The 25,292-nt window shown below is 53.7% G+C and overlaps 1 protein-coding gene across 4 annotated transcripts; it reads right to left on the reverse strand.

Moving 5' to 3' along the window:
• Positions 1–1,921: 1,921 nt before the first annotated feature.
• Pcdh1 (protocadherin 1) lies at positions 1,922–24,726 on the reverse strand. 4 transcript variants are annotated; one of them, XM_051200894.1, is made up of 6 exons: positions 22,973–23,373; positions 15,385–16,247; positions 10,349–12,544; positions 5,105–5,324; positions 4,115–4,153; positions 2,834–2,982 (listed from the first exon to the last, which is right to left on the reverse strand). In XM_051200894.1, the coding sequence occupies exons 1-5, from the start codon at positions 22,989–22,991 to the stop codon at positions 4,128–4,130; spliced, it is 3,324 nt and encodes a 1,107-aa protein (XP_051056851.1). In that variant the 5' UTR covers positions 22,992–23,373; the 3' UTR covers positions 2,834–2,982; positions 4,115–4,127. The 4 variants fall into 4 exon arrangements, with proteins under 4 accessions (XP_051056849.1, XP_051056848.1, XP_051056850.1 ...); XM_051200892.1 differs by lacking the exons at positions 4,115–4,153; positions 22,973–23,373 and adding an exon at positions 24,507–24,726 and having other exon boundaries at positions 1,922–2,982; XM_051200891.1 differs by lacking the exon at positions 4,115–4,153 and having other exon boundaries at positions 1,922–2,982; positions 22,973–23,375.
• Between the last annotated feature and the right edge of the window lie 566 nt (positions 24,727–25,292).

The following is a 25,292-nucleotide window of genomic DNA, read 5'->3' on the forward strand; positions in this document are numbered from 1 at the left end:
TACCAAGAGACATGCTCTGAAGTAGGGAGATGGGGACCAACTTGGTCCCCTCTAGGAAGACACTGACTAGGTCAGGTTGGGTTTGAGGGGGGTCTCCTCTGGCCAAATGTCGCCTTTTGGTACATAAAACTGTACGCGACACAAGGCATTGGGGCGGGGTTTCACAGACCTAGGACCAACAGGGCCAGTCCCTAGTGCTGTCACCCACCCCCTGCCCACCTTTGGTTTCACCTCTTGAGTGCCCAGGTGGTGACAGGCTCAGTGCCCTTACCCCAACCAGGGGGCCAGGGCTCTGCATTTGCCTGTGGAAGGACTTCCGCTCTGTGCTTCTGAGCCCTCCCAGCCATCCAGGCTACTCCCTTCCTTCTGGCTTCTCCATTGTGCAAAATGTTCCTCTGCCCTCCCACTCAGTGCTCAGGAGTCTCCAAGGCCAGGCCAGGGTACCCAGGCCACCAGGGACTTCCACTGGGAGTCTACCGACCCCAGGGATGCCTCTTGGCCGGATTCCCCTCTCCGTTGAGCAGATGGGCCTCATACAATCTATTTTGTCCAGATCCTAACCTTTAGGACCCAGGACAGCCCTCCAGGCCACTGCGCCTCATGCTACCAACCCCACCGCTATTGCACTTGCCCCATTTGTGCAGGGCAAAGGGGCTGTGTCTCTAACAAGCCCCTGGCCCGCTTCCTGGGCCTCCCCCAGGGAAAGGAGCCTTCGGCCAGCCCCTAGACCTGGCTGTTGTCATCTGAACCACCTACCCACTGCCCTCCTGTCGAGGGCTGTGGATGCTGGGGCCACCACCCTAACAATGCACTCCTTCCCAGTACTGTTACCCCAAACAAAAGGGGGGGTAAGGAGGCAGAGAATAGGGCGATTCTACAGCCCCCTGGCTTTTCTGCGGTGGGAGTGGGGTCTCTGGGGTTACAGGAGTCAAGACTCCAGCAGCACAGCTCCCAAAGGCACCAGAGGACCCAGCAGCCTGTCCACCCCTCCCACACATGGGCCGCCCCCCCAAGCTCAGACTAAGTCAAGTGGGGGCCATACCCTGAGTCTCCAGCCTCCCACCTGGGCCCTTGGGGAGCTGGAGAGGTAGGGGCCAAGGCAGTGGGGGCTTCTGGAAGGAAGAGAGGCTGAGGCTTTGAGATGGCCACAGTGGGAGACGGGGGCTCTGGGGGATACCCCTCATACCTTGGCCCCCTGAGGTGAAGAAAACCCCCACCTCATCATGGCTGACTGGGCTTCTCTGCCCCCTAACCTCCCCACCCCCTCCCCCATGGGACCCCTGACCCTGGTGAAGGGAAGCCCAACTGGAAGAAGGGGCCTGGAGCCCAGGGTGCCCCGAGGCAGCCCTCCCACCCCCTGAGATCAAGGCAATGGTGGTTTTACAGGCTGATGGGTCAGTCATGGCAGGGGCTGGGGGTTGGAGGGCAGGGAGGAGGCAAGGTGCGGGTCCCCCCTTATAGGAGGCAGCAACCAACCACCCCCTGAGCAAACTTTCCTGCTCCCAACTCACCCAACCAGGCCAGAGGCACAGTCATCCCATCCCTGTCCAGCTGGCCCCCACAGCCTCAGGGCCCCTTTGTAATGCTCATCTGGGTGTGGGAGGCCAGTCTGAGCAGGGATTCCCCACCCCCACCCCCAGGGCACAGCGCAACAGTTCCAAAAAAATAGAGATTTGTATTTTTTTTTTAAAAAAAAATTAAATAAAAGCCCAGCTCTGCTGATAGGCAAATGTTACCCCTGTCCCCGCCCCCACCCACCCTTTGTTTCCCTGGCCTGCGCCCCCCATCCCACAACGGCCCCAGGGGTATTTACAACATGGAACAATAGAGGCCTGGGGGGCACTGCGGCAGGGAGGAGGGCACAGGGCAGGTCCCCCCCCAGAGGGGCCCCCCCAAGACAACACAACATCAACGAGAAAAGTTGCAAATCAGGCAGAAATGGGGACATCATTCCAAGGTCCTTATATACAGACACCGCAAGACCAGCAGGGAAGGGGGTGCCCAGATGGGATCAGGCTTGAGCCTGTGAGCAGGTGGGCCAGCCCAGGAGCAGCACTGGAAGAGGTCTTCGCAGCACTCTCACCCCATCCCCACCCCACCTTTGGTAACAACAGCCCTTCACAGAGCCCCGGTGGTGGAGAGCTTCCTCTGAGCATTCCCAGGGAGTAAGTCCCCCAGTTAACCCAGCTGCAAGGCTACACTGCCCTGGTCAGCCATGAAGGAAACAATGAGTTAAAGTGTGCTGCCCACTCTTGACTCCACCATCTGCCCAAAGCAAGGGGGTGCTCCCTGGAAGTAGATGGAAGGGAGCCCAGTCATTGCAGAGGAGCCCTCGTGGGCATCCGCTGGGTGGAGCCCCATAGGGGGGGAAGAGGGGCTCCTTGGAGCTAAGGGGTAGGAATGGGGGGAAAGGACCTGGACCCTGCATCTGGGCAATGCCCAACGTGGTCTTGAAGCCAGTACTCCACGGATCGGACCCTGGCCACAGAGTCCACGCTGGAGGGATTGATTGGGGCCCTGGGATAGACCCAGTTGGGAGCTGGCCAGCGACTGGGGGAGGGGTGGCCGCCGGCCAGAAGGGGGCTCACAGGTAGATCTCACGCTTGGCTGCGGTCTGGGCAGATGCCGGTGTGGCTGTGGGTGGAAAGTCCGAGGTCTGGGTCAGGGGGATTTCCTCCAAGGTGGCCGAGTCCTTGCAGGAGTCATGGCTACTGTGGGAGAAGGCACTGTAGGAGGGCAGGAGGCGCACGGGGGCCGTTTTGGTGTTCCGGTCTTCCGGGGGGCTGGGGCTGCCGGCGCCCGCAGGCTCCTGCCCTCCTCGGTCCTGGTAAGGCACGAAGGTGGAGAGTTTGAGGGCGCTGCTCTTGGTCCGGCGGCTGGGAGACGACTGGCCAGGCATCCAGCATGTATCAGAGTGACCAAACTCGCTGCACTCCCGGGTACATGTGCCCGTCATGGCGACATCGGGCAAAGGGCGAAGGTCTGTAGGAAAGCAAGGACAGCCATTGGAGATGGCAGCCTCGGAAAGCTCTGCTCCATGGCCTCCCGTTATCATATATATTCTGCTTCTAAACTGAGGTGCGGTTTCTCCTGCCCACAGAGCAACACACATAGCCCCCTTTACTTTATCCACCTGTGGCCCACTGCACTGCTGCTCTCGCTCTCTCTCACACACACACCTTAAATAGGTGCTGTTCTTCCAGCATTATCTTCCCTCCAACACTCTTCTCACACACCCACCAATTCTGCCCTCAGACAGGTGCACAAACAGCTCATCTACAAACTGTCACCTGTCTCCAGACAGGTTCAATCATGGAAATCCACCCTCAGATAAGGTTGAGGAAATCCCATCCTAATTTAGAGCCCCGCCCCCTCCTGAGTCCTGGTTATACATATCTACTCCATTGGACACCCCTGTCCACAGACAAAGACGGCACACACCTTCCTTCCAAGTCCCCTCCAGCCTTACATGCGCCCAGCTTCCTGAGAACCCCGCCCCACATCAGCACAGCAATGCCTTACTTTAAAGCCAAGGGGGGGGGGGACAAGCTTCTATGTGGGATGTTCCCACAAAAGCACACACACACAACAAGCACACACATGCAACCCCTGCCCACCTCACACCAGCCCCTCACCAGCCACCACCCTGGCCTTGCCCCCAGCTCCCTGCCCAGAACACCCACGGGAACAGGAGTTGGCCGCCTGACATCAGCAGTAGCCAGTGTGGTTGCTGGGCAGCAAGAGTCTCCATGGGAACGGCTGGGCCATGAGCACTTCCTGTCACAGCTGTCCCTGGGCCGCCCTCACTCAGGGACAGCACCAGGCTGTGACCCCCCTCAGGGACATGACTGAGCTCTGCCTGGGGCAGGGGCTCCCCCAGCACCACCCACCCTAGCTTGGCCTCCCGCCAGTGTAAGGTGAGGATGGGATCTTTTGTGTGTGTATGTTTTTGTTTTGTTTTTTGTTGTTGTTGTTGTTATTATTAACCCTCAATGCGCCAAAGCTCTTTAGTTCACAGTTGGGGGACCCAGTATGGCACAGAGCACTGGGTGGGCGGGGCTGGGTGCTGGGGCGAGTCCCATAGACCCCAGACCCCAGAGCAGCTCCCACCTACCTGGCACTCTGCCTCAGGGCCTGCTCCGGCCAGCCGGCTCTGCGCGGGCACAAAAAGGACGAGACTGGCATGAGATCACGCGTGGAGTGGCAGGGGAGGGGGCAGAGGGTGCTCTGGGCCCAGGGCCTGAGAGGTTAGACAGAGCCCGATGACTCAGGGTGAAGACTGGCACTTTCCATCTCTGGGGAGTAGGGAGACTTCGGACTAAGAGGTATGAGAGCCAAGGACAGCTCTAAGTCAGAGTCTTTCTATCCCAAGGGCTGGCTTATTCAGATCTCCTCCACAGGCTGCCATGAATACCTTCTCACACACACTCCTACGGACACACACATGCATGTGCAGCAAGGGCATACTCTCACAATATACCTCACCATCCATTCCCACACTCACCTCTGCTCCGGCTCCTCCCTTCAACCTCCTCCTAGAGAGGCCCACCCTTTCCAGACTTCCTCCAGCTCTTCCTTAGGCAAACCTTATCCCTCTCTTCTGCTGGGGGGATGGGGGAGATTCCATCCTTCTCTGAGTTCTTCACAGCATCTGGGAGCATCATGCTCCCATCTCAAATCCTCTCACTCATTTGGGGACCAAGCTCCTTCCAGTTTCCTCACCATCACCTGAACCTCCTGGCCACCATTCTCAGGGGTACCTGTTCCCCGGAAGTCTATGTATGTAAGGCAATGCTGAACCCAAAGACCCCGGAGTCAGACACAGATATGAATCCCTTCCGGGTCGGTCACGGTCCAGGTGTGTAATTTTGGGCAAGTTATAGAACCTGTCTGAGTCTCAGTTTTCCCCACTGTAAAGTGGGTACCATACAGTTCTTAGGTCAGAGAGTGTGAGGAGTCAATTAGCAGATACGTCTGAAAGCAGGTGCTTACTTCAGAACACACAAATAGACCTCAAGACACGGAAGGCCATTTGAAAGCATCACCGCTCTTCCTGGACTTTTACTCATTCCCAGGGTGCCTCAGACATGCCGAGGTTCCTCACCGTTCTCAGGATGCTCCATTTCACCTATGCTGCCATCAGGGGTGGTTCGCTCATAGTGGTCCTCAGGTAGGGCCAGGGGACCAAGTCGGGGCCCTGAGGATGACTTGCTAGATGGCGTTTCAGACTCTTCCAGGCCGCTGTCATAATAACTGTGCTGTGAAGGGTCCTGCAGCTCCTGGGCCTGACTGGTGGCCGAGAAGGTGACACGGCGGTGAGGTAACTGTAGGGAGAGAGAGCGTTACTCTTGGCTGGCTAGCCTCCTCCATGGGGCCCAGCACCACACCAGTCCTGAGCCTGACAAGACCCACCCAGGCCTCAGCAACAGCCAAGAAGAGGCCCAGCCCCTTAGTACAGCATAGGCCCAGAAAGCACAGACTCTAGTAGAGATGCCTCTTAATTGGAGGCTAGCTTCCAGTACAGCTTGAGTCCACATACTGAAAGTCCCAACACAGCATAGACCCCACTGTTTGTTACAGCCCCAGACTGCCATGACAACCCTAGCCAGCACAACACTATGTCAGCACAGCTTCCAGACACAGGCATGGCGTCCCTGGCCTTTCAGAACAGAATGAGCCATAGTACAGAGTAGAGCCCACGAGCAGAACAGCACAGTCTCAGCCAACTCCAGATGCCAGCCTGGCCTCTAAACACCAGCAGCACAGCCCCAAGCGTCTAAAATAGCTTCCTGAGAGCGGAAGACTCCTATCTCCCACACAGTTCTTTCACACATAACCATCCCCTTTAGTCTAACTGTACCTTCTAGGCTTGAGTTCCTCTCCTGTCTCACTGCTATGCAACTTCCCATTGCCTCCATCCAAAGGGTGCCAACCTCTTGCATCTTGCTCCTCAGACCAAGTTTGCAGTCCTGAGGCCTCCAAGAGTCCCTCCTACTCAGGCCCCTGCCCTCTAAAATCCCCTCATAGAGGCCTGAGTGTGGGACCGGATGTAGGGAAGAGAGGGAACTTGAGAAGTTAGAATGTTGTGTCAGAGAACATAAACGGAACATCCCAGTGCTCCATGTCAGGGAAGGGGCTGCAGAGAGCAAGGCCCAGTGTGGTGGAATACGTGACACCCATCAAATATTGGGAAGGCTCTCTATGGAGTCTCCTCTAGGACACAGAAAGGAGCTCTAGGAGTCCCCTCCTGCTTGGAACCAGACTTGAGTTTAGACTGGGTACTGGCATTGGGCGAACAGAACAGTGACAGGCTGTTCCCTGCCAGCAATCCTGTTTGCCTGCCACTGGTTAATGATCAGACCAGGAACCTGGCAACCTCAGCCTGGCACTTGGCACAGCCATCAAGCCACCCACCTGGGACCTCCACTGGTTTTCCTGCCAACCAAAAATTAGGAGTTGTGGAGGGCACAGATCCTGGGTCCCTGGAGGCCAGAGGAGCAGCAAGGCCCAGGTCCTGTTGGTGAATCAACAGGCAGAAGCACCTTGTCTCAACTCTGTGGCCCTTTCATAAAAGGTCAAGGAAATAACCAAGAGGTGACCTCAGGTTTGCAAGCCCACCCCTTCTGCAACCTCCTATTAATGTCTGAGGACAAAGGTAGGGCTATCAGGGTAAGGAACTTTGGGACTGGTTAGAGGACAATCCACTGCTGCCTTCCCACCATGTCAGGAACCCATTCAATCCCAAACAACGCAAGGTCTGGGTGATGAAACAAGGTCTCCAGAATTGACCTGCACCTTTGGGAGTAGGAGGTTATAAAGGAGCAAGGTCCACCCAGCAGTGGGCCAAACAGGCTCCAAGATGGTTCTTAAAGGCACGGGACAGCCTGGTCATTGGTGCTTCCCGTTTTCTGTCAAGACTGGCCATCAGCCCGTCTTCCCTGAAGAACCTGGTAATCAGGGGCTTCAGTCCCACAAGAGGGCAAGTCCCTTGAGCTTTCCCTCATCAGTGAAATGCTGGGCGGTTATTTTTAACTTTAACTGCTTCTGCAGTTCTATCAGGTTCCAAATCACTCAGTCTCCCGTCCTGAGTACTTGCTGAGTATTTCATGGATTACCCATACTGACTCTCCAGATCCAACATGTCTGAAATCAAATTATTTCTCATCGATCATCTTTCACATAGGCAGTGAGCTCATCACTACTATCCCATCACCCACACTCAGAAAGCTGTTATCCACCTGGGAATTCTGGGAGTTTCTCCCTCATCCCCACCATACACCCTATCAATTAGGATCTTGAATATTGTTAACCCTTTCTCCCTAAATCCAGCCAAATCCATCCACCCATCATTCTCAGTGCCATTCTTAGTCCAAACCTTAGTGGTCCCCCTCCCCCTCCCACTGCCCTCCAGCACAAATGAAGATTGAGCTAGGGCTGTACACAGGTTAGGCAAAGCAAATGCTCTTTCTAAAATTTAGTTCATCTGGTAAACTGAGACTTTTGATCTTGAGGGACATTTAGCAAGGCATCCTTGTCCTCTACAATGTATATACAGTTCTTCCAAGCTCACTTTACTCTCTTCCATACCTTCCACTCCAACCAGAATGTTCTCCTTCTGCCCTCTTCCTGCTTCCAACCTGGTCATGCTTACCCCTGCTTCAAGAGCTGCTCCCAGTGACCCTAGGGAAGGGGGCCCTTCTGCCCAAATCTCACCCATCACCAACAAGCTGGCTCTGGGTTCCTATTCTTTTCCCAGAAGCCCTAACAGTAGGAGGTACTACAGTCAAACAGATATGGAAAACTCAGTAATACAAGTTTAACAAGTTCACCCTTTGTTACAGGGTTCTGCAGAACATTTTATAGGATGTGATAACTAGTCTCTCACTAACTTAATCATGGAATCCACTCTTAATTGTATAGTAGATAATGGCAGACTCTGGGAATCAGATTCCCTGTTGCTTTGTGCTTAAATCCTGACTCCATCAACTGCTAGTTTTCACTTATGTGAAATGACTATAATGAACTGGCCTGTGTCACAAACTTATGAGCATTGAGTGAATTCACACATGGTACCGGAACCTAGCAAGGCCTTCCCAAAGAACAGCAGTAATAAAAGTTTCATAGACTAGGACGTGGTGGCACATGAGTTAATTCCAGCACTAGGAAGGCAGAGGCAGTGGATCTCTATGAGTTCAAGGCCAGCCAGATCTATCTAGCAAGCTCCAGGCCATTCAAAGCTACATAGTGAAACTCTGTCTCAAAAAGAAAGTTAAAATAGTTTTACAGTACACATACAGAAAAGCCTTCTATAGCCCCTCACTTGACACTTGGGATTCATTCCACTTGTCACCATTTTTTTCTATCAAAGTGGAGTACTTCGCTGAGCATGCAGCAGGAACTTAGCCTGCGTGTTCTGACAGTGACAATGGGTAGTGTAAGGTTTGGTTATACTCAAATGTTGGGAGGAGGTATTCAGTGTGGTTGGAGCCCAATGAGGTACAGACCCTCAGACCTTGAGGGGAAAAAGAAAAAAAAAATCAGTGGACTAAAGGAAAGGAAGAAGCAATGATTGCAAGGCAAAATGGAAGGGAAGTAACATGAGGCTGGGAGTTTCTGGAGATCATCCGACTGACAGCGGACTTCTCAGGAAAAAGGTTGCAACTAGATATGACCCCATATCCCACTCCTCCAAACCCTCAGGTGTTTTTCACGTTGGGGTGCCACAGGGCTTTGTGGAGTTTATAGATGGAATCAAGAAGAGAGCTGGCGCCTTGGACCTCCTGGGAGTGGCCCAAGCCTCTTTGGTCACCATGGAGATAGGTTGCCTCTGGCCTCAGAGACTCCCCCAGGACCAGAGGCCCCTCACCCACACCTTAACTTCCCTCAGGCACAACCAGAGACAGGGCAGACCCAGGAGAGCAAGAAGTGAGAGACGGAGGGAGAGAGAGAGAAAAAGAGCTAGCTGGCAGTCCTGGCTAGAGTAAGGGGCTGAAAGAAGGGGCGGCAGGTGGCCTTGGGCAGAAGGCAGAGTTGGGACACCTCATCCTATGACAATGGCTCATCAAGCATGAGGGTATAAAGTGGGTCTCTGAAGCATTGGAGAAGCCCCTTTCTCAGGGCCCTCCCTCTCTGGAGCCCAGGCTGGTGATCATGGGGAGACATAGGGCAGGGCCAGCTAATTGCTGAGTGAGATGAAGAGGCTGGGAAAGGGACTTGGGGGAAGAGCTTGCCCTGAGGGAAGGTGGATGGTGTAATCAAAAGGTTCTCTGGCTTCACCTGAGGCAGGAAGGCTGGCTGCCACCCCACACAGGTGCTCTGGTTTCAGGTCTTTCAGAAGCCACTCCATTTAGGCAGATAGGGGGGGAAATTTGCTTTGGAGTAGAGCCTCTGCTCATACCCTTTCATGGTGAAGCATCTCATGCAAGGAAGAGAAGGTCTCACAGACATGGGGTGAGGGAGCGTGCTACCATGCTCCTCCATCTGAAGGCTGGAACTGTCTCCAGACATGGAAACAGGTGTGCAAGTGGGCAGGAGATGATATATGAAGATAGGGCTGGAGTAAAGTAGGCAGGCCTAGGGAGTAGGGAGGGATAAAGGGTGGATAGACATGGAGAAATCGAGGCAGGATTTGAAAACAAAGCTGTTTCCAGTCTCTCTCACTGCTTCTCTCAGTTCAGGTAAATAAGAAACCAAAACTCCAAAAATAGAGAACTTTATTGTCAGGGCCACATGGATAGGGCTGGGTAGGGGATGCGGGGCCAGCCCCCGGGGCCTGGGGAATGAGGAAGAAGTTAATACACAATACATAAAGAAGGCACGAGTGGGGAGGTCCTCCCCTCCCCAGCAGAGTCCCCACCCAGGTTCTAGGTCTTCTGTGTCCCCTCCAAAGGAGCACCTGAATAGCTGATCTCCGAGACAGACCCAGGTTTAGAATAGTTTCCTCCCACTTTACCCTGTTCCCCTCTGTCTCCAAACCTTTCACCAGCCCATCAGCTCCACCTGAAAGACCTAGTAGCTAGTTCAGCATCCTGGGATCTGACAAGGCACAGACTTCTCCCTTGTGGGGAGGATCAGGGAAGGCACTACAGAGCTCCCCCCATCGGTTTCCACTCTGCTTACTTAACCTTTCATATCTGGGTAAGGCAGCAGGGTCCTTAGTGAGGCCTCAGTACCCCCAGATCAGTGTCCCCCACCTCCCACAGCTAGCTCAGGATGCTCCCACACGATCTAGTTGATTATGGCAGGTTAAGACACACTTGCTCTATCATTCCCACACCTCGGTCCAGATGGCCCCATGGTAGGGGTGGGGTGGGGGCTGGGGCGTGCTAAGCCGAAAGGGCTGGCCTACCTGCTTGCTGGGGTATTTGGGGGGGTTGGTGCGATAGCTGTAGTCGGAGTACTGCTCAGAGCCCGTGGACGTGGTGTCCCCGGTACCCACAAATGTGTTTGCAGGCGGCAGGTCCTGCACCACCTGGTGCTTCTTGGAGGCCGAGGGTGACTGGGGTTGCAGCTGGATGGAAGGCAGTGGGGAGTTGGATCGGTAATGGCGACCTAAGTCGGGGCTGCCTGGCGGATAGTTGAGGGGCAGGTGGATCCGGGGACTGTCCCCAGGGGCATCGCTCATTAGGTTGAACTTGAGGGACTTCTGCAGCCCAGCCTCGTCCTCGTCCTCCACTGGCTTCACAGGCTTCGGGGACTTGCTCTTCTTCCCCTTGCTCTTGTTTCCCTTAGCAGCTTTGCCGCTGGGCTTGGGGGCGTATAGGTCCTTAGTCTCCTTCTTGCCAGCTTGATAGCCACTCTTGGCCTCCCGCTGCCGGCAGTAGCGCACGAGCACTGCCAAGGCGATGAGTAAGGCCACGGCCACCACACCCGCTACGACACCAAAGAGGATGTTGCCACGCTGCTTGGAACGCTCATATTCTGGATCCCCAGCAATGTCAATATCCAATGGTGTGTCCAGGCTATGGACAAGGAGGGTCTCCAGCAGTGTGCGGTTGGCTAAGGTCTCATTGACGTAAAGGTGGACCAAGGCTGTGCCATAGCGTGGGGGCTTGCCTCGGTCACTGACCTTCACCACTAGGCGGTGTAACCCGTGGTGGCGCCGTTCGATCTCCTTCTCCAGGGTGATGGCCCCTGAATGTGATCCAATCTGGAAGAGTCCGTAAGGGTTGCCACCAGTAATGCTGTAAGTTAGCTCAGCATTGACACCAGAGTCAATGTCCTCTGCCGTCACCTGACTGACTGTCTCACCAAGACGTGTCTGTGGGGTCAACAGCCGGTGAGATGTATTGGAGGGGGCAGTGATAAAGGGTGCGTTGTCATTCTCATCCAACACATTGATGGTGACACCGACATACGCTGAGCGAGGTGGGACACCACCATCTACAGCCTTCAGCTGGAAGGTATAGGTACTCTGTTGCTCCCTATCAAAGCTCAAACTGGATAAGATGGTGCCTGTACCATTCTGGATAACAAAGTCACCATTGTCCTGCTCTACTGAGAGCTGTACCCGAGCATTCTCCCCCTTGTCTCCATCAATGACAGTCACCATGCCCACTGGACTCAGCGCTGGCATATTCTCCATCACTGAGAAGTTGTAGCCACTCAGCATAAATTTGGGGTCATTGTCATTGCAGTCAAGTACATTGACGAGGACTGTGGCTGTACCCTGAAGGCTGGGACTACCCCGGTCAGCCGCCACCACCTTCAGCTCATAGCTGTCTCTCTGTTCTCGATCCAGTGATGTCTTCACCCGGATCTCTCCGTTCTCAGGCGAGATAGTGAAGAGGCCTTGGGCAGCTGGCTCAGGTTCCAGAGAATACACCAGCTCTGCATTAGAGCCAGAGTCAGCATCACTGGCAGTGACCTCGGCCACCACTTCCCCAGGCTTGTTGTTTTCTGGGAAGGCGACTTCAGTGATGCTCTGGGTGAAGACAGGAGCATTGTCATTGACATCTACCACCTGGACCTTGAGGGAGTTGGTGCTAGAGAGTGGGGGATTGCCGGAGTCCACTGCCACGATCTCAATAGTATAGTCTTTCACTTTCTCATAGTCAAGAGGAGTGGTGGTCTGCAGGAAGTACTTTTTCTTGCTGTCACTGCCTGTCTCGCTGGCCTGGCGCAGCTGGAAGGGCACATCACCTGCTACTACACAGGTGACTGCTGCATTCTCTCCCTCATCTCGATCAGATACCTGCACCAAGGCCACAGCAGTCTCCTCTGCCACATCCTCTGATATGTTAGCCATCCCATCTTGATGAGTCACTAGCCCTATGCCTCGGATCTCAATGGTGGGGGCATTGTCATTCATGTCTTTCACCGTCACGACTACCTGGGCACGGGCACTCTTCGGGTTGGCGCCTCGGTCCTTGGCAAGTACTACGAAACGCAAAATGCTTAGATCCTCACGGTCCACGGGGCCCTGGACGGTGATAAGTCCAGTATTTCTGTCTAGTCGCAAAAGACGCCTGACAATTTCAGGTGCCTGGTGGAAGGTATAGTCAATCTCTGCATTGGCACCTTGGTCCGAGTCATTGGCTTTCACCTATAGGGAACACGGACAGGTTAGTAAGCTAAGGCACATGTGTTGCCAATGTCCTTTCCCACAAGCACACCAGACTCAAAGAAGCTAACTCAGCACCCTTCCCAAAAGCAGCACTCTATACAGTCCTTCCTCTAGGCCTGACACCTTGGTAGGCATTGCTAACCTATTTTCCTAAAGAGCCCAGATGCAGCATGCAAATCCTTCTTAGTGGCACCGCATCACTAGGACCAGGCAGAATTACGTTCCACTCTTCATTTGTACCAGTCCACCTAAACACAGAGATGAGCCGACAAGCACTGAGTAAACTGCTTTCAGCCAAATGAACTGTTCTCCCACCCCATCTCACCCCCCTCCACTCCCGCCTTCTGAAAAGACGAGAAAGTGTTTGAGCAGTAGAGATGGTAGTCATGCATGTACTTATGTACATACCTCGTATGTAGGCATGTGACATACACACAAATATGCGAATATAAACGTGATATTTGAGTGGGAGACGGTGTGTTTGTTCATGTGTGTGCATGCAACACGTGAAGACCCCCACACTCAACTAAAGGCCCCAGGGGAGGGGATTTCTATTGAAAGCAGCCAGATAGAGATACGGGTCAGAAAGCGCCCAGCAGGCCCAACCCAGCCACTGCTGTCAAACTGGGGAAACCTGTTGCTGCAGCTCCTTGACTGTTGTCTGTTGCTGGCAAGGCACCAGTGTGAGGAATCCGGCCTGAGCCTGGGGCCAGAAGGGAGGGGCTGGTGTAGGCCACAGAGCCTGCTGGCAGCAGGCTGGGCTTCCAGCACCAAACAATGAACTGCCTGTCCCTTTGCAGTGGGCACACCCTCCCACGCCAATGCCGCCCTGCATTGGAACCAAGTCTATGCAAACATGGGTGGGAATGGGCCAACAGAAGCCAGGTGGGGATGACGAGGATGACTATTAGGTACCACTGGTGAAGGGTTGAAGTATTTACAGCCAAACAGAATGTAATGAAGTGTCTGTCTGTCTGTCTGCCTGCCTGCCTGAGGGGTAGTGGGTGGAAAGGAGTAGCAGCATACCTTGGCAGTCTCTAGGGAGCAAAATCAAAGTCTTGGGTTCAAATCCCAGCTCTAATGCGTTCCAATTAATTGTGTGGCCTTGGGCCAGTTATTTAATTTTTCCCAAGCCTCACTCAACAAATGTATAGATGTAGTGAAGGTTAAATGGGATAATATAGAGAAATACCTAATGCTGCCTAGAACTTAACAGGTGATTCTTAAATAATTTCCCCCTTCCTTTTGATCTGCCTGTCAATCATTTGTTCATTTATTCACCCGTCCATCTGTTTCTAAGAAATCCAATTACATAGTGTTGAGCACTATACCTGGAGGCCCTCCTGCACTGCTGGGCTTCTGCCCTCCTTAAGAAGGGAACTCCATCCATACCTGTCAAGGTTTTTCTAAGGAGACTCCTGGACAAGGATTTCCAGCTACACTGGTGTTCTTTCACACCTTTGAAGGCAAACCTCTAGCCATTTTCCCTAGTGAACCCCAGTCTGTCTGCCACCAGCTCTACGCTCCTATGCCCTCCCTGTCTCTAGATTGGTCATCTTCCTTCTTAGCTGTCTCCTCCTCACCTCCCATCTTTGTTTCTGTCTATGACTCCTAGGTCTCTACCCTTGCTCAGTTCTAACTCTGCCACTTCCCAGTATTGCCAACCTCTAAGGACTCTATGTCCTGTGTCCCCTCACTGAGAAGATGTAACGCAATACTGTAGGACTTGAGCTAAGGTGGACTCTGAGCTCAGGCAAATTAAGAAATCTATGGGCTCAGCTTCCTATCTGTAAAATGGGGATAATGCTTACTTACCTTGTACTGTAAGGATTAAATTATACAATACGAATAGTGCATTTAGAACAGTGCCTGGCACCTGGGCTATTATTATTCACCATCCCGAACGGCTGTCTTTCTATTCTTTCTCAGCCTCATTTCTATATTCTAGTCCATCAGCCTCTAGAAAAGATAAAAACTGCCATCCACCCACTTCATCTCCAGGACCCAGAACGAAGGGTCTCTCGGGTTGGGTAACGGTGTCCAGGCCAGCTGAACTCTCTCGGGCTTGCTCACATCATGGACAGAGATAGCTTCAGCCCACGGGGAAGGAGAAAGAAGATGGGGCTGGCAGGAGGCCAGGGCTGAGATGCCAGCAGGAGATACACCCACCTGTCTGCAGGGACGCTTCTTTGCTCCCTCCCAGGCCCCAGCCCCACCAAGCTGCTGCCCAGCCCCTGGGGCGGTTCCCATGAAGGGCGCTGAGAACTTTCATAGAGTTACTGACCCCATCCACAACTGTCTTAAACACCATGGCAGCCCATGGCTTGGGAAGGAGGCAACTGTATAAACAGTCCAGTGTGATTTGTCAAAACCGAGGACCTTCCTGGCTGAAGGGGCACAATAAGGTGCCAAAGCAAAATGTCACCTGGCTAAAGGGACCTGCCCCTGGGTGGGAAGATACTCTCATGGCAGGAGAGGGTCTACTGGGTAAAAGGTGAGTTACTTGATCGAGCCTGGGCTATGGAGAAGGCACTCCCTGAGCTTGGAGCAATTTCACTTCCCAGAAGTTGAATCTGATGGGGAGGTATGATGTTATTTAGATGCTATTTCACTGTAGCTTGTTCAGATGGAGGCGAGGAAGGAGGTTGATGAGAAATTCTCCTTTGGCTGAGGCTGGGGAGAAAGGAGCTTCCCAACATTCTGGGGATTTTTGTTTTTTGTTTGTTTGTCCTAAGTGAAGGAACCTCCCACCTGGTTTTGGTGGGACCCATTTCTAAATGTGGGTCATCCTGACAAGTTAGATGGAGGAAGCCTCTCACCTGGATGACGGAGTGGCCAATGGGGCTATTCTCAGACAGCTCAGCTTCGTAGGATGTCCGCTCGAACTTGGGAGCGTTGTCATTTGTATCAAGCACAGTGACACGCAGCAGGGCACTGCTGGCGCGTGGAGGACTACCGCCATCCTGTACCTTGATGGTGAGGTCATAGGAGTCCCAGCGTTCACGGTCCAGGTTGCCCATGACAATGAGCTGTGGCTGCTTCTCTTCCTGGTCCTCAGCCACCTGCAGTCCAAACAGCTCCTGGGCCTCGGGCCCAGCCTGCAGCTCATAGGATGCTACACCATTGGGACCAGCATCACGGTCTGTGGCCAATGGGATGGGGAAGAGTGAGCCGATGTTGGTGTTCTCAGGGATGGCCAGGGTGATGACTGGTGAGGCAAAGTTGGGTGTGTTGTCATTGATGTCCTGCACCTCTATCTGGCCCTCTAGCAGTCTGGGGCTGCCATTCTGTACGAGGTCCGTGATAGACACCTCAAACTCCAGGATGCAGCGATTCCCGGTGACCTGGTTCTGGCATTCACGGAGCCCCTCTCGGTCAATGGAGGTCTCTGTGGTGAAAATGTCACCAGTCTTGCCATCCACTCGAAGATAAGGAGCACCTACCTCTAGTTTATACAGATGACCCACATCTGGAAGACCGTGGTCAGCAGCAAGGCTCCCAATGAGGGTGTTGGGCGGCTGTTCCTCTGGCACCTTGTATACTACCTGGGTGGTACGGCCTGCAGACGGAGCCAATAGGAGCAGCAGTGCCAGCAGAAAGGGGGGCAGCAGCAACCGCTGCCCCCCAGGCCCTGGGCTGGGCCTCAGAGGCCCCATCCTGGCAGGCTCCAGAATCAGGAGAGCTACAAGAAGACACAAAGTAAATAAAGGCCATCAGCTCTGAAGAGGACGTTGACCCCAAAGGCTGACAGATACAACCCCCACTCTCCTTCTCCCACTGACTCACCATTCTTTCACAGACAGTCAACCCCAGGCCAGAAATGTGACCCCAGAGCCCAGAGCCTCACCCACAGTGGGGTGTAGCAGCTGCTTCTGACCCAGCTGGAGAAGTTGGTAAGACGGCAGGCAGACCTACAGCAGCTCCTGCCCATGGCACGCCCTTACCCAGCTGACGTTCACAGGGTACCGCCCCCCAATCCTGCTTTCAGCTCTATGCTTTGCACAACACCTTCTTCTCACCAGCACCCTGCCTTAGTCACCCATGGTAATTACCCTGATACTGAGATAGGGAGTAAAAGCAATGGGAGGCTTAGGCCTGGGACACCCCCAGTTGGAGAACTCTTCTCCACATCTTTAGTACAAAAGCAACAGGTACCCACCCCTCAGGTGCCACAGACCCTGAGAGTCATTATTGTCCATACTTTCCATTCATCTTAGCTAGAGGAAGAGGGGGAAGGTATTTCATTTCCCTTTCTCCTAAGATGCCAAATAAGCTTACGTGTATGGGCTTCTACATCCCAAATCCTCCTTTTTTGACAAACAGCACCCACAGTGTCCAGTGTTCCCACTCCCACAATTGAATGCCAATATATTGTGAAAATGACTAGCAGCAAGGCCAGTGAGTGGCTCAGTGGGTAAAGGTGCCTGCTGTTAAGCCCGATGACCTGTGTTTCATCCCTGAGACCTACATCAGAGGGAGAGAACTCACCCTTGTAAGTTATCCTCTGGCCTCCATACATAAACTGTGACATGCATTTCCTCCCCCCAAATAAATATAAAAACACTTTAAAAAGAAAATGATAAAACTGAATAGGTGTTAGCTCTCCCTGACTTCCCCACAAATGTATCTCAAAGCAAGGTGCGCACGCGCGTGTACACACACGCACGCACACACACACACACACACACACACACACACACACACACACACACGAGTTCCCAGCACTCCTTGCTGCCTGTTGCCATGGGCAGGTGTGTAGACGAAAGGAGTACAGATTGGGGTTAGGACTGACTGACCCTCAGATTGACATTGGGAACTTCCCTGGCCTGTCCTTAGCAACAGAGAGCCCAACAGGTCTCACGGGGACAGAGCTGCAGTGACACCATCAACCTTCACTGGTCTACTGTCTCTGCTCTCCAGATGATCAGCTACCTCCTGGCCTCTTCCTTCCTCCCTTTCTTCCTTTCTTTCTGAGAATTAAGCACATGTTAGATAAATTGTCTCCCACTGAGCTATATTCCCCCCAGACCTCCTTTTTTTTAAAGGACAAAGTCTCATCTCACTAGGTATTCCAGACTAGCCTTGAACTCCTCCTGACTCAGCTTCCAGAATGCTGGGATTACAGATGTGCACTACCACACCTGGCTTTGTCTCCTGTTCGACCCTTATTCCTGGCTACATCCAGAACCTGCTGCATATTCATCCCTTCCCTCATCTCTAACTGGTCCATCGTATCTTAAACCCTACTCTCTCTGCCACCCAGATCCTTCCAGGAAGGGCTGTGCTTGTGCACACCCTAGACTACAAGTTGCACCACCATCATCACAATGGCTTGTTCTTTCATCACCCCATCCTGAAGCTGTCCACCTGCCCATATTATCAGACCTGCCAGACTGCCCCAGTCACCGGTCTATCATTTCCAAAAAACAACCATGGCAAACCCTTCCTCTATTCAAATCCCAAGTTTCTGGTCCAGCATTTCCTGTGGGCAGGGAAGAGGGTTTCAGGCTCCATTCACTTTCCCTACTTCTAGAATCTCTATCCCAGGCCTGACACTGCCCATCCCACTGAAGACAGGTTTTGCCACCGCCTGTAACCCTGCAATGCCTTTCTAGGCCTCTCCAGCCCACAGTGACCTCTCCTTCCTCCAACTCACAGCCACTTATTGTCTACTCCAATCCAAAGGCAATGATTCATTGGGCTGCCCCGGACACCGCCCGGCCCTGTTGTTCAACTATAGTATTGGGCACCTATTCTTGTGTTCTCTGCCTCCTCAGGAAGACGCCAGACATTCCAAAGAGGCAAGAGTTCATATGCTCACACACCTCCCCCCCCACCTCTGCGCCCTGACTGATATAGCTTGGTAAAAACTGGGTATGTGGTAAGTGCTCATTCACGTACTCAACAAAAGCTTGTTAGTCACTTACAATATAGTAGGCTGTATCCTGGGCACTAGAACAGAGCAGTAAAGAGTGGGCCCATCTGCTCTAACAGTGGTTCTAGCTCATGGCTGTCAGTTTGCTGGGTTGTCTCTGTGTATCCCTTTGGCACCAGTAAGGATGGCAGCAGGGTGGAGATGAGCTTGGGCTGTGACTTCAGATAATGTGAGGCAAGTCCTGGCTGCCTATTTCCTGACGTAAACAATCGAAAGCCTCAGTTTCTTCATCTGTCAAATGGAGAGGATACTATCTATTTTTTAGTGGGTTTGAGTTAATGCAGGCTGAATGTTTATTACTATTTAGGCACTCAACAAATGGTCTTTCTTTCAAAGCACTTAGCACAGTGTAGTTTCAGCCTGTTATCTTTCAGCTAATGGTTATCTTTCTTATAGGACAGTAAGTAGAGAGCATTTCTTGAGGCAGGGTCTTATACACTGTAACCCAGGCTGACCTGAATTTCAAGATGTAGTCCAGGCTGGCCTTAGACTCAGCCTCTTGAGAGTTGAAATTACAGTTATAACCCTCTAATTGTTTACTGTGTCACCTGCATTGGACCCAGACACACAGTAGACCTGAAGCAAACAGTTAAAGGTGTTGTATGATTCCCAGGGTTTAACTCCTGGTGGCCTTAGCTGTATGGTAAATGGCTTATTTGCCTATTTGCCAATTCCCTAGGAAACTACTGGGATAAAATGCAAATCTCCACTTTGACTCTACTCAGAGATAACGTTCAGCAAATGTTCACCAAATGTACAGATTCCTTTGCACAACTCAAGCACTTCACCTCCCTTAGGGAGCCACCCCCAAATATAGGCCCCTCCTAAACCTATGAGACTTTCACCAGATAAGCACACGTGCTTATTCTCAGCCACTCTTTAAAGGGAGGATTTTATGATGCCCCATTTGGATCCACCCTCCATCATATGTCAAGCTCCAACTCAAAAAGTGTCTCCAGAGGGACGTTCCAAGCTCCCTCACTTTGTTCCCATCCCCAGGTGGGGAAGAGTTCATATTTGGTGATCACATTATCCAGCAGGATTTTTCTAGGAAAATGTCTGTTCATAACAGTTGGCAACTAATCCAAGGGTCTGTGGTCTGACAAAGTCAGGGTGACTTTGATTCATGGTCACTTTGAAAGCTTAATACTAAACCTCTCACTTGGGGCTCTCTTCCTATCTAGGGATCACAACCAGAGACACAAACCCCTAAGGCCTCCTAGCCCCACCTCTCTTTAAAAGCCAGAGGCAGTCAAGAAAGGCTTGCCACCAGGTAAGGCCACCAGGTAAGGCATAACCCAAGGAAGTTATGGGGATGGGTCTAGAGGGACGGTGGCCCAACATGGGGACAACAAGTGTTAAAAAGGGTTTAGGTACTTGAAGTACTTGGAGAGTTCTACCAAAGTAAGGATTATCTGGCCCTACCCTTAGGAATTCTGATTTGAAGGTGGGACCCAGAGAAACCCCCTAGGCAACTGTGATACAAAGGCCTTGGAAAACAACCTTGACAGAATTGAAAAGGAGCTTAAGCCCTGCAAACTCTTAGCATCACCACCTTTGCTACCACCGTCTCCCAACACCACCACCATCCCAATAAACTGTAGTGGATATTACTTATTACTATGGCACCCCCCCCAAATCATTTTTGGGTTTTGAGACAGGGATTTCTCTGTGTAGCCTGTCCTCAGAGATCCACCTACTTCTGGGATTAAAGGTACCATCATTGATGTTCTAAGACTCAAAAATATGTAAAACAGCCTAGTCAACGAAACAGTTATGAACAGGCAGGATCTATTAAAGAGCACTGCTTCTCCTCGTAAAGACAGAATTTGGGAAAAGAATCATCAGAAACCTGAGGTTGAAATGGTATTTACTACATCTATTACCTCTTATCCAACCCTAGATTGCCAACTTGATCTGGCCAAGAGGAACCCAAGCCTCCCAGCCATTTGCAGCTATGGAGAGTCATGTGGCCTGCCAGGAAAGGGCTGGGAGAAGCAGCAATGAAGTGGCCTTTCCACATCCCTACCCCCAACATTGCTGAACTTTGTCCCTGGCAGTTGGTGTTGGGAGTCATTAGTCTCCGGCGGTAGCCTTTGAAGCTGCCTTATCTGCACAGGCTACCTTCCTAGGCAAGGGTGCCTCTCCACCCAGTGACATGGGTGCCTGGGATCCTAGCAAGACAGACCCTAAGCAGAGAAAGGCACAGTGACCCATTTCCATGAGGATCGAGGAGCCAAACAAAACAAAAAACAAAACCAAACCCCTCCCCACCAAACAACAAAAGCCCATCAAGGCTTTAGGAGTGAAGGAGGGGACACAGCATCTGAACACCTGAGAAGTAATGAGAGCAGGTAAGGGCTCTCTAGCAACCTTCACTGGCACACCACTTTGGAACCAAGGTCCACTCCTTGCTGGAGCCTTCACTGTTGCGGTGGCCAGGTCAGCTCTGAAGCCTCTGACCCCCACACCTGCCCCAGCACCATTACACAACAGCCACTGGTGCTACAAGCGCAAAAACGCCAAAGGACAAAGAGACCATCTGAGAGCCTGGGCGGAGGGGAAGCAAGTAGAGCTGCATGGGGTGGAGCTGTTCAGAGGCTTCCCACAGCGAGCAGTACCCGTTCCTTTCCTATCTTCCAGAACCCTCTATTAGCCTCTGCAGGCTTCCAGGCACCTGCATTCTTGAACCAGATTGCTGAGTTCAAACCCTCACCCCAACACTTCCCAGTCCTGTGACCTTAGCCAGGTGATTCACTTTTCTGAGCCCATTTCTGTATTATTAAATAGGGAGAGGGGATCCTGCCTCTCGGCAAGCGAGAGAGAAGGCTCAGTGGATAAAGAAACTTGCAGTTTGATTCCTGAGACCTACAGAGTGGAAGGAGAAAACTGACTACTGAAAGTCATTCTCTGACCTCCAAATGTGTGTGTGCATACAGATAAACTAAATAAATAAAGGTAATACATTAAAACACACACATATATGCACCCCAAAACCCTGCCTCTTGAAGTTATTTGAGGGAGCTAAATGAGGTCCAGTGCACCTAAGGACTATTACATTGCTAGAAGGATTGTGAGTCTCCTAATCCTATGAAAGAGCATTTCACTCCACCACCAGGCACATAGTAGGTGTTCTCTGGCTCAAAGAAGGAACACACGAATCTGCTAGCCTTTGAAAGAAAAGATAGGCGTATGTGTTCTACTATGCACCCACAGTGCGCACTGGCAAACAGTATCTGCTCAATACATTGCTTAACAAAACCTTCTCTCCAACACCAACTAGCTTTGTTCCTGGCAGGGACACCTCTCACCCCACACCAGAGTTTGGACTCCCTCTTAGCTCCTCCCCACTCATGCAGGCCCCATTCCAAGCACTCACCATCTCTTGCCCAGCCCTCAGCCTAAGTAGCCAGAGCTGCAAGATACCCCCTTATAGCTGGCCCCCTCTAACATGGAAGGAACTAGGCATGGGTGAAGGAAGAGAGACAACTAGATAAGGCTGCACCGGAACCCAGGCCTGTTCCCTTACCCTGTTTCTCGCCCTTTTCCGAGATTTCTTAGGTTCTTTCCTGGAACCCATCCTCTGCCCTAGCCTAGTTGTTATAATAGATCTCAATTCCTTCGCGGACCTCCACTCCCCACCCCCCACCCCCGCCTCAACACACACAGTCAAGAAAGTAATCTCCAGGTGCTATCACACACATCTGGACCTCTAACAGTAACACAAACACCTTCTGGGTTGTCCCTGTCCAGGCATCTGACCAAAGAGCAGGTGCTGGAAGAGTCCTGCACCTTCCGGTACTAAGTCCTGGAATTTACCAGCATGAGCAGCCCTAGTCCTCACCATCTTGGTCAGTGAGAGCTCTCAGCACACACCCAGCACGCCCGAGCGCCTCCTCACAGAGGAGACCGTGTGTGTGTGTGTGTGTGTGTGTGTGTGTGTGTGTGCGCGCGCGCGCGCGTGTGGTGGGACGGCGGCGGCTCCTAAGGTTCTAGTCACCCCACCCCCGCCCCCCACCACGGTGACGCCTGGCCTTCTGGAGCCCAAGGTGAGGCTAGGTGAGGCGCAGCACAGTGAGAACTCTCCTAGGCCAGGCGGCCACTCGCGTCCCTTGCCTCCTGGACCGCCGCGGGGAATCCCTCCTCTCCCGCATCTCCGGCCTCCGCCTAGGTCCCCCACAAGCCGGCGCCGGCGGGAGCAGCACAGCGGACGCCGGGAGGGGGGCAGGGAGAAAGCCGGCGCCGGAATCACAAAGCCGCGAGCCTGGCCGGGCGGGGACATTCTCATAAAACCCATCCTCTCACGGCGGCAGAAACGGGGTACTTGCCCCGCACTCATCCTCGATGGCCTCAGCGTTACCCGTTTTTCATGCCGAAAGAACAGCCGCCTTCTACTGCTGGGGAAACTGAGGCCAGAAGCCTGAACTACCGGAGAGTGGCCGAAGGAAGGGACGAGAGTCCTATTCGCCTACCAGTTTTTCTTCTGCGCATGCTGCGGTGTCCGTTCCGGCCCCCGGGCCTTGTCAGCACACAGGACTGGCCTGCAGCCGGGCCCTCGTAGAGGGGCACCCAGGTGTGCGGGACCCAGGTGTACTAGGGACCCAGGTGGCTCGGAGAACTCAGCTAAATGGCCCGGAAAAGGTCTCAAACACCTGCTTCAGTGTTGTACCTTTTGCATCAGGGCCTAGGGTCACACAGCCCCAGGGTGGCGGCATGGCGCGGCCTGCCCTGTCCAGCTTGTTCTCGGAATACCCAGCAGGTCAGGCCCGGGAGTGGAAGTAGGGGGAGGTGCCGCCGGGAAGCCGGTCTGGCCGGCCCAGGGGCTCCAGTTGTGCCGATATTTACAATAACAAAGTCCCGACTGAGGTGACAAGGCTTTTGGTGCTCTCTAGGAGAACCTGGAGGCTTCTCCTGAGGGGATCTGGCCAGGGAGAGTGGAGTCTGTAGGGTGTGTGTGTGTGTGTGTGTGTGTGTGTGTGCGCGCGCGCGCGCGCGCTCTGCGGAGTGTAATGTGACACTGTTGGTATTAGGTGTGTGTGACAACCAGTGCTTTCAGCAATGGATTCTGTTTGAGTCTCTCCTGTAGGTACTTCTGTGCTAGGGTGTGTGTTATCAAAGCGTGTTATGAGACACTGGGTTGTGTGTGGGTGCAGTAGAGGGGGACAAGCAAGACCTGAGCTGTATACCTATGTCCTGGCCAAGGAGTGGGCAATCATTTTTGTTAGGGTGTGTTCTTTCAGCGGTATGTGCAGGGAGCTAGGTTTTGAGCGTTCACTTGGAGAACTGAGGCAGTCATATTCGTACATGAAGACACGAGGTTGTGTTTGTGTGTCTGGCACTGCCCAGTATCACACCCGATTGTGCTGTAGTTATCTATGGCCACGGGTTGTGTGTCTCGGCTCCTGATCCTGCAGGCACCGAAGCAGATTCTGAGCCGGTGACTGTGCCCAGTGGGCGCTGGTGTGCGGGAGGTATGTCTGTGTTCACATATGTACGAAAGAATGTATGTGTCTGTGATGTGGCTCTTCCAGGTGTCCGCGACGAGCTGGAAGCGCCTGAGTGAGCTGAGCTAATCGCCCAACAAGTGTGTGTGTGTGTGTGTGTGTGTGTGTGTGTGTGTGTGTGTGTGGTGGATAATGTCCCTAGCTTGCCTTCTCCTTCGGCAGCCCCCGGCTAAACTGAGGGCCTTGCGCTTCCCCCAAACCTCCATTCCGCGCGCTCCTGGAGTCTCTCATCCCCGCGGTTTGTCGCGCGCTCGGGTGCGGACACCGGGGCTGGGGTCCAAGTCAGCACCCCCTCCCTTCTCTCCGCTCCTTGCAGGGGACCTCGGAGGCCAGGGAGCTCCAGCCGCAACCTCCCCACTCAGTATCCCACGGCTTCCACCTCAGCCCCGGCGCGCTGGACACCGGCTGGGCCCCGATCGCCTTGCTCCACCGAGCGCCCCTCCCTCAGCTCCCGCCGGCCATGGCCGCTCTGGGCCCCGAGCCGCCGCCGCTAGATCCTTACCCGCCTCGGGGCAGCACCCGCCGCCCGCCCCGCTGTCGGTGAGCCGCCGCCGGCCCCGGCGCGGGCTGCGGCTCGACACGGCTGGGGCTGGCGCTGCGGTTCAGGCTCCGGCTCCGGCAGGCTGTGGGCGCAGCAGCCAGGCGGCTTCGCGTCCGCGCCGCGCTCCCGCTCCGCTAGTGTGTGAGGCGGCAGCGGCGGCGGCGACGGCGGCGGAGCCAGCAGAGAGCGGAGCGCACAGCCGGCCCGCCCCCTCCCTCCCCCTCCCTCCCGGCCTGCCCGCCCTCCTCCAGCCCCCCCCCCTTAGACCGGGAGGTGGAGCTGGGACTGCTCTGGTCCCGCAAGGAGGGGACCCTGAGCACCGCGCCCCCAAACAAGCGCCCCCTCCTCTTACATTGCCCGCCCCCCCACTCCCTCTCCCCGGCCTAAAGCCGGTTTCACAGGCTTCCTTTTCGGCTCTTACCTTACACTCATCCCACCCAAGCTCCCATCTAGGACCCCTTCGGAATTGCTCTCTCCAGCCTCAAACACCTGCCCCCCCCCACACACCCTCTGCCTCCTGGGAAATCAAAGCAGGGGAAGTGTCTCCTCTAGTTCTTTCTTCCCCAGCATCTTCCCTGGGCAGCTGTCCAACCAGGTCCACCCTTTTCCCAGTCAGACCCCCGAGTCACCCCGAGTGGCCCATCCTCTTTGCCCTCAGGGGAAGTCCGCCCCTCCCCCTCCGATCGGAGCTGCAGTGGGGGTGAGACTATGAAGGGGATGGTGGAAAGGTTAGGGGATGGGATCTTG

The sequence above is a fragment of the Phodopus roborovskii genome, unplaced genomic scaffold (assembly GCF_943737965.1).
Source record: "Phodopus roborovskii unplaced genomic scaffold, PHOROB, whole genome shotgun sequence".
Taxonomy (NCBI): domain Eukaryota; kingdom Metazoa; phylum Chordata; class Mammalia; order Rodentia; family Cricetidae; genus Phodopus; species Phodopus roborovskii.